Source organism: Cyrtonyx montezumae, unplaced genomic scaffold, assembly GCF_038088225.1.
Source record: "Cyrtonyx montezumae isolate F1298 unplaced genomic scaffold, pur_monq_1.0 scaffold_11, whole genome shotgun sequence".
In the NCBI taxonomy this organism is placed as follows: domain Eukaryota; kingdom Metazoa; phylum Chordata; class Aves; order Galliformes; family Odontophoridae; genus Cyrtonyx; species Cyrtonyx montezumae.
In genome coordinates this window covers 16,132,125-16,141,527 of record NW_027071837.1, presented here as the reverse complement: position 1 = coordinate 16,141,527, position 9,403 = coordinate 16,132,125, and the positions used below count along the sequence as shown (strand labels likewise).

The 9,403-nt window shown below is 40.4% G+C and overlaps 1 protein-coding gene across 1 annotated transcript; it reads right to left on the bottom strand.

Annotated features, from left to right (window-relative positions):
- Window positions 1–523: 523 nt before the first annotated feature.
- On the bottom strand, window positions 524–9,335 carry FAM199X (family with sequence similarity 199, X-linked). The gene is made up of 6 exons (XM_065729685.1): window positions 9,109–9,335; window positions 6,216–6,435; window positions 3,901–4,050; window positions 3,401–3,562; window positions 1,906–2,166; window positions 524–1,554 (listed from the first exon to the last, which is right to left on the bottom strand). Exons 1-6 carry the CDS (start codon window positions 9,288–9,290, stop codon window positions 1,384–1,386), a joined length of 1,146 nt encoding a protein of 381 aa, XP_065585757.1. The 5' UTR covers window positions 9,291–9,335; the 3' UTR covers window positions 524–1,383.
- Window positions 9,336–9,403: the final 68 nt, after the last annotated feature.

The window sequence follows — 9,403 nt, the reverse complement described above, 5'->3', positions numbered from 1 at the left end:
TCTGCAGGATTGGGCTATATGCTGCATTTACAGGCACCTGTGGCCACACTAAACTCATTAATTAATGAGAGCAAAAAGAAAGCAGTAATGCATCAGGATTAAGAAAAATAATAATAATTAAAAAAAATCACCTTCCTGAACTAAGAACTAGAAAATACTTTTATAACCCCTTACGTTTCACACTGAAATTCAGAAGTACTGATTTTATCTCAGGTGCTGGGGGAAAGAACATTGTAATCAGCAGTTCCAAGGTAAGGACAGAAGTCACTTTACAGAGAGACACGATGAGGAAACAGGTCAAAACTACTATTTACCTCCCTGCCTGTAAATCCCAATTTTAAGAGATACTTCAAAAGCAGGATTCTGAAGCACATACAGAATGGTGCAACAACCCACATGGAAGACTCATCCTCAGCTGGGTGGCAAAGGGAGTAAGCATATAATTAGAAAAGACATAGCTGTGTCTATGCCTAAGCTCTCTTGCCCACAAGATAAATTATTTCTAAATTTCTATCTCAATTAAAGGAAAAAAGACACCGCAGTTGTGTGCGTCCTGTTTGCAAATCCGTTCCCAGTAGCATTTTAACTATTCTAAGAAGTGTCCTAGACAACTTTATTGGAGATTAAAGTATTCTTAATGAATAAAGGTACTTCATTTGAATCTCTTTACAGCAATACTCAGGATGTACTGGTCAACCTTTACTATTGATTAGACTAAGACACTGAGCAGCAAAATCACTTTTTAAAGACTAAGTTTGCAAGTTTGTATTTTTTGTCTTTTTCTTTAACTGCTTCCTAAACAACTATTCAATTAGACATTATTTATGTATACAGATTTTCTGAATTAGAAGCCCTGCTTCTTACTCTATGTAGTTTGAGGTAATCAGCAACTACTAGAAACAGGATTTATCACAGCATTTTGACTCTGTATGATCCAACAGAAAGACATAGAATTAAAGTCTGTTTGGTTTTCTTCCCCCCCAAGCTAAACAACTTTCCTCTAACAATAGGAAAGAAACAAAATAAGCAAAGTTTAATAACACAAACTAAGTGAAAACAAAAAAAACTGGAATATAGGACTGCATACTTAGCGTCATCCAAAAGCATCCCTACAAATACGCCTTGCATGTTAGCCAAGTTCAGCTTTCCTTAACAACTATCTGTTCAGCAGCTTTTCAGAAGTCAATTAAGTTTCTGAAGTCTTAGTTGCAAAATTAAGTCTCAAAAAGCTGAAGTTACTCAACTCTTAGAACATCTTTAAAAAATTATACTTGAGGAAAGACCTGGTTTATACTGTTAACATTAATCAAAATTTGGTCAAGAAATACGTGTAAACAATAATACATTTAAGGCTTAGAAAGAACACTGATAAATTCACCCCTGTCACATTAAAACATCCACATCTCCTTCATGGTCCTCCTCAGTCACTTTTAAAGAGAGCACTTCTTCATTAAGAAATAATCCACTCAGTCTTTCCTTACGAGCTTGTCTTTGCTCTTTCAGCTGTCTCTTGCGTAAGGCCTTTTGTTGTAACTTGCGTTGCTTGGAGCGTTTCTGTCAAAATACAGAAAACAGACAAAAATAAGGTTCTGTTCTGCATGTCAGAAACTGCCTTTAGTGTTGGAAAATATGTTAAACAGTATAATAAGGTCTGCTCTGAAAAATAACTGAATAAAGTTAAATGAGTAAGCCCTCATTGAGCTCACCTTACTAAAAAGGTAATCAGAAGACCTACTGTACACAGTCACGATGGAAGGAATGGCCAGCACTGATTTGGCTAAATAACTTCAGCAGATCCAGTTACTGAACACATTCTTGCAGCACAGATGCCCCAGTTAGCATCAATTAATTGACAGTAGTAAGATACAAAGCTTAACACATATGTACATAATCAGAAACTTTTACTTTTGAATCCCGGATTCTTTCCGCAGCACTTGTAGACAAATTGCTATCACTGTGGGCTCGACTCATGTTGGCACTTGAATTTGAAGCAGAGTTAGCAACACTCGAACCACTGCTGCTTGCTGAGCTGACCATGCTGGCACTGCTGCTGCTGACACTGGCACCGCTCACACCACTGGTACTGGCACAACTGTAGCTGCTCCTCTTCCAGTTTTCCCTTGCAGATCGTTGACGAGGTCCATGCTCCTTGATGTAGTTTCTCACCTTTGGAAAAGATGAGGCAGAATTACTAAAGCTTGATAAATACTGCACTCCTTTGTATGTAAAAGAAACGAAATTTGCCTACCAATACATGAACAAATTTGCCTAGTCTCTAAGAACATTTTGCTGCAGCTGCTTAAATCTCAAGCCACCTTGCAATCATCAAGAGAACTAATTCACCAAGAACCATTCATTAACTTCATTGCAGAAGGAAGAAAAACAGAACCTTGTTACTTAATTGTCTCCCCTTCTGCACATTCCCCAGTTTTCAAGTTACAGCAATTAAATGAAACAGCAACAAATGTAAGTTCAACTGAACTGAACTGTTTATCTAAGGTATTAAAACACCTTATTTTGCTACATACAAACAAAGTGGCAGTAGGAAAAGTAGTACTTTAAGATGATACTTTTAAATGTCTGAAGCACGAAGTCATCAAAATCCATCCCAGCAGTGATTGTTTACCCTTTTCCATCTTTACATTCATCACAATCACAAATGCAGAACAAAACACAGGAGTTCCCAACCACACAACACAACAGGCTAAGAAGGCAGCAGCATATCCCTACCACACCAACCAGTTGGCATTCTTGTTATAATCTGTATTTTGTAACACCTTTAATATGAAAAGATATAAACCAACTTATTTTAAGTTTACAGAAGGAGGGAATTACTTCTTCTCTAATTCCTTTGAATCTTAAACACTAGTTTAACTTGCTGACTCAACATAATCTCCTCAATCAGTCGATGGTCTTGAAGTGGAATAAGCTTTGACATAAGCAGTACTGGTTCCACAGCATAAGTCATTGCACATGCCAATATTTCAGAATAACACATATTGAGACTACACAATCAAAGAGTCTTTCATGTAAGTTTAATTATATGTTTTTGAATTTGTTTCCTTCTTGACAATGTTGTGCAATAGTGTACTTCACAGAATCACAGAATCACAGAACTGTAGGGGGTTGGAAGGGACCTCTAGAGATCACTGAGTCCAACCCCTCTGCCAAAGCAGCTCCATAGCCCAGGTTGCACAGGTAGGCATCCGGGTGGGTCCTGAACATTTCCAGAATTCACCATTAGGGAGAAATTGAGTACTGTGTCTAATTTTTAGCTGACTTCCTTGTATGTAATGATGATACAGAAGAATTGTTCACGATGCTAAGATTTTGCAAGACACATCAGATGCCAGAGGGATTGAAAAAAACAAAAAAGGCATATATACAAATCTTAACTCACCTGTTTCAATTTTTCATCTGTGAGACAGTTTAGTTCAATAATGAATTCACTATCTGTAGGTGATATCTGAGCAGTAGGATCAATAATTTTGATAATGTCAAGTTGCTCTCGAAGACCCATCTCCGTACTGACTTTGCGACTTAAATATTCAATATATTCAACCTACAGCCCAAAGAAAAGCAAGTTATTTTTGAAGTGTATTAATTAGAACAGAAAAAAGAAGGAAAAAAAAGGGAAGGACCAACAGAATAAAATGTTCTCAAATATTACTTCCTATGATCCTCAGTTCACTGCAAATCTGCAAAAACTCAAAGTGAAAGTTTGACAAGTTAAACTGCCTATTACAGATGCAGAAGACAAGAATTAAATTCAAGAACCAAATGATACTGCACGTAGCTGTGTTTACACCTACAACAACCACTATGTCTTTTAAGATGTTGCACCGATTGGAAGTTCTTCTGCATCTCACAGTTCCTACGTATGCAAACAGTTAATTTCACCTGTTCATCATTCGTCATTGCACTCCATGGAAGTTCATCAAGATTCCTATGCTTGTTTTTCTTTTTCGGAAGCAGACAAGGAGAGCTTGGAATGCTAGGTATAACATCAGAAAGTACATCACTCCCACTTGTAATGTCACTGCCAGGCAGCTTGTAATATGCAAGAGAAAGAATAAAACCTCAGAATACAGTAGGCACATTTAAAATCATTCCAACACTATTAACAACTCAAAACATAAAATCAAATTAGCAAAGCATCATTTATCTGTATACTCTAAAAGCTTCCTAATAATTACTCAAAAATCTATAGTATCTGCAAGAACAGCAAACTCAAATCACGTAACTCTCAACACAGACCTCTTTTTTTTTGTTTGTTTTAATTACATTTAAATAAAGAACAGAATGATGTGGTATTTCAGTATTTCCCTTTTCCACCACTGTAAATCACCCATTACATTCTAAAACCAAACCTCTCATTATAAAGCATATTCTTACTTTAGGAAAGATCACTTCAGAGTAGGTCCATAATTTATACCACATCCCATAATTACATGATACAATTGGAATTAAATTTGCCATTTTCTTGGAAGCAGCTGAAAGACTTTAGCTAACTTCATGTGTACAAGTGACATCTAATTTCTGAATGCACTTCCAGTTGAGGTGTGACAGCTGGATTACTCACACTCAGACTCTGACAGATAACTGTACAGAGCTACAAAAGTCTTTCAAAAACACTACAAGTCCAATCTGTTATATCTCTTAAAAAAATGCTTGTTCAAAAAAGCACTGCTTAGCTGACAACACGTGTGATTAGTAACTGAGATGTGAGAAATTTCTTCTTTTCAAAACAATCCCCCAGTTTATCAGGCATCTAAAATTTCACAACTTGGTTCAACGCTGAATCATTGAGATCCAAGCAAAGTTGCTCCTACAGGCTGCACTATGCACCTGCGACTTCGAAGCCTACATACAGAGACTAACAGACTAAAACAGTAAGAAATTCAGAGCAAATTTCAGTCCATGTTATCTCATGTTTATCTGCATCCTTCAGAACAGAATTCGTACTTCCTGGAAAGCTGCATCCTTAGTCCCTATGCTTACAAGATACTGTGTCTAAGCTTTATGACAAAATGTATAAGTATTCTTTGGTGCACTCTGATGCAGAATATTTCCTATTTCAAAGTCATGTGCACATCAGAAGTTGATTTAAGTCTAAATAAAATAAAAAGACTTGGGTGCTGGAGTATTGCAACCAGGCCTGAGACCCCTGCACAAGAAGCACTGGAACATGAACAGAAAAAGGGTCACAGGGATACTCAGAGGGCTGGAGCACCTCTCATATGAAAACAGGCTGAGGAAGTTGGGCTTGCTTAGCTTGGAGAAGAAGGCTCTGGGGAGACCTCACTGCAGCCTTCCAGTGCTTGAGAGGAGCTTATAAACAGGAGGGAGACTGACTTATTGATTGGTCTAACAGTGACAGGACATGGGAAATCAAACTAAATCAAAAGAGGGGGAGATTTAGATTAGTTATTAAGGGGGAAATTTTTCACTCAGAGGCTGGTGAGGCACTGGCACTGCTGCCCAGAGAAGCTGCAGACTTCTCATCCATGTAGGTGCTCAAGGCCAGGCTGGATAGGGCCTGAGCAACCTACTGGTGGGGGAGGGAGCAACCAGCAGACACAAGGGGGTCAGAACTGGGTGGGCTTTAAGGTCCCTTCCTACCCAACCCATTCTGTGATATCATTAGAAGTCTGATAAACCAAATAATAAGACTGAAGATACCTGAATGAGACCAGGTCATATACAGACTAGAAAGAAAGCAGATTACAATCCAGGGAAGACAAAGAGAGCTCCTATAGTTAACAGACACTGAAGAGATGGAAATAGCCTATAGCAAGACTTCTGCACTTTATCAAGCTGCCAGCTCGATTTCCATGGAAGACTCAAGATGACAAAAATCACTGAAACCAGACATCAATAGCCAGATCTAAAACACTTTCAGGGCCGATCTTCAAGACGTAACTCGTAGCTGTGAGGTTATGTCCTATATGTTGGTCACAAAGAAACCACAATATATAATCACTCATCTTTGGAAAGCCAACTTTCAGACTCCCCTCCAGACTATGTATTCTGAGATAAAATAGAACAATAGAATGAAACATTTCCCTTATTGCCAAGGATTCAGATATCTGCTCTTAGGTTTAAAGAATTATCAAGGAAAGAAAAACATGGAAGATTCTTCACTGAAAGCTAAACCCAGCACTTCATAACCTATACTGAATCTTAACATTTACAGAGGAACATTTACAGTTTACCTGCCATTCAAACTCACTGTCTGACCAATCCCAGTATGTGCTGATAGACGAAGAGACATCACTGCACACACTGCCTTCAGGGAACAAGTCAAAAGAGGTGAACTCCTGGTCATCCAACAAAGAATAGCAGTCATCTTGGTCACCAACTGAAACTGAAGAGAACAGCTCCTCACTGCACTCGGAGCTGGCGACACTAGTTCCACAAGAAGTCAAGTTCCATCTGTAAAACAGGACAGAACAAACAGAAAGAAGCAACACTATTGGCATCGTGTGTCCAGGAAGACATTTAACTCTCCCGCAGCTTAAAATCTATCTCCACTCTGCTTGCCAGTGGCATGACTACACATTGAAATACATCTTAATTATTTAAATGGAAGTCATATTTTTTTATACTTTAAAAAGTCCATAAACTACACAAAAAAGCAAGGTAAAAATCCAAACAGTATATTTCTACCTTGATGGTAAAATGTTCACGCTTTCCATCCCAGAGTGCTGGATCCCATGATATGTATATTTTTGCCCTTTTTATATCTAATATACTAAAGATACCATTTCCTAAAACTAACATATAAATTGAAATGAGAAAAACTTAAGGAGAAAATCAAACTTTTGGAAAATACTCACTAATTTACATTCCAACTAAGGACTAAGAGAAGTAATTCTAGGATGAAGATTCCAAACAAAACTAATATTCAATTGGGAGATGTAATACAGATATTACTGAGGTTTCATTATTCACCATTTTCAATTCTGAATGGCAAAAACAGACAGACATGTCCAATGAACATGCTGCTGGAACAAGTGCAAGATAAAACCCTGACATTTGAAAATGCTGCTATGCCAAATCTAAACACCATTTTCCTCATGATTTCTTTAAAAAGCGAGTTAATGTTGCTGCTGAAGTAAAAAACTGAGACTTCACAGAATGTATTTCCTGGGAGTAAGCCAGGATTTAACAAGCTCATGAAACCAGCCTCCATATCTGGATTTATTTTACACATTGGTGAAAACTAGGTCGAGACAACTATGAGTCAGCACAGCACTGCAGTACAGCCAAAACTATTTGCAAAGAGCTTCTAAAACTCACCATACAAATGAACACAGTAATTCTCATTCCATCAGTAAACACGCTTCAATCTGGCTAAATAGAGAAACACTTTCCCATCCAACTGCAAAAGCTGAGCGGCACCATAATGCAGACAGGCTGCTCTCCACCATCATGATTTAAGCTGCATAGCTGGCTGGCTGATTGCAGTGGACTCACTTCCACATCAATTTGGCCAGCACTGAATTTATCTGACACTGAAGACATTTCATGAACTTCCATTTTAGAAGATTCAGGAGATCCTACTCTCCCTTTTTGCAACCCTTATCCATGTGCTATGTCACCCTGGTACAGACTTTTGAGGCAGGGTAATCAATTGGTATATAATAGAAAAGGAGAGAGGTGATAGCATAATTCTGTGCACCACAACAGTTGCAATATTCATTAAATGCTGAGGAAAGGAAGGAGAGCAGACAGTTTCTAGACCTACCAGGACACAGGGTGAGGTACATGGACTACCACCAATCAACCATGCAAGAGCATTCCAGGTATGCAGTAGCATTCCTGCAGGTACAGGCAGTCACCTCACAAACTGGGAGCCTACTCTAATTGCTGGGATAAACTGGGTGAGAAGGAGGGGGCTACTACTTCACAATTACTTGTGACTCTAAAACATGGAAAACCCTTGGGAGCAACAGTTTAACCAGGCAAGGCTGGGCATGCCTTCACCAACCAATGCAATACTGACTCAAACTGTCTTCAGAACCTGCATTTGTAAAATGAATAAAACTGGAGAAGAAAGTCAGAAAGTGACGCAGCACTGGCACAGCTGCACAGAGAGGTGGTGGGGTCTCCTTCTCAGGAGACGTTCAGGACCCACCTGGATGCCTACTTGTGCAACCTGGGCTAGGGAGCTGCTTTGACAGGGAGGTTGGACTTAATGATCTCTAGAGGTCCCTTCCAGCCCCCTACAGTTCTGTGATTCTGTGAAGAATCCACAAAAAAGAGAAACATGCAAAACAAATGCATGGTATCCCCCAAACCAGCATTTAGTCCACTAATACCAAGCATCTCACTATTCCTGTCACTATTAGGTCTTAGGATAAAAGCACTGTATCATGACAACTATTTGATCAATGTTTCTCACTCTGAACCATTTGAAGAACCAATAATTAACAGCTCATCCTTTTGAAAAGCACTTCTCAAGTGTTATTTCACACTTCACATGAACGCTTCACATAAATTCAGTTGAGAGATTGTCTGTTTGTTACCCTGTAGTAGAAACACTAACAACCAGTGGCAGCATTTTGTAACTCTGGAATGGGAACTAAAACTAATCCCACACACCTGTCAAAGACTGAAGTCTCACAAATGACTCTCATAAAAGCAACTGCTATACTCAAATTTTGTTCTATGCATATACAGATATGGAGTTAGGTTTTCAGGCAAGCAGGACTGCTTGGTTGTTAGTTTACTAGTACAACTGGCATTTCTCATTTTGACAACTTCAGAATAGGCCATCTCTACAAATTACAGACCAAAGGATTTGCCCTTCATTAGCAGCACGGTATAGGAATGCTGCAGTCACCGAGCTCCTGACTCACCCACAACCTCTGCAGGCGTGCTGGTGTCCACGCCTGTGCTGACTTTAATTACAACCACAGCTCTCCCCAAGTGTCCACCCACAGCACTTTCAAAATACTCAGGAAGAACCCATACCCCTCAAAGAGCGACGGAGCCCGCACCGGTTACCGCTCGCAGAGGCCAGACCTGCGCGGCCCTCCCCCCCGGGCCCACGCACCGCACAACCACAGCCCCCGGAGCAGCACCCCGCCCCTCCCCCCGCACCTATTGGAGTGGAAGCGGTGCAGCGGGTCGGTGCGGTGGCAGGACGAGAGCTGGCAGCCGAAGTCGCTGACGTCCAAGCAGCCCTCCTCGCTCAGACTCCCGCCCCGCGACGGGTGCTGGTGCGATAGAAGCGGACACGGCTCGTCGGGGGCCAGGAACTTCTCGTACAGCTCCTCGCTCATGGCGGCGGCGGGCGGGCACCTCACGCACGCAGCGTCCGAACCGCAGGCACCGCCATGAGCGGCCGCTGGCAGGAAGTGCCCGGACGTCTACTTCCGCCGCGCCGCCGCGGCAC

Coding starts and splice junctions, on each gene's coding strand:
- FAM199X (XM_065729685.1), bottom strand. CDS start 9,290: ATGAGCGAGGAGCTGTACGAGAAGTTCCTGGCCCCCGACGAGCCGTGT. Junction 6,436..9,108: donor CACCGCTTCCACTCCAATAG/GTGCGGGGGGAG, acceptor CCTGTTTTACAG/ATGGAACTTGACTTCTTGTG. Junction 1,555..1,905: donor AAAGAATCCGGGATTCAAAA/GTAAAAGTTTCT, acceptor GTATTTTGACAG/AAACGCTCCAAGCAACGCAA.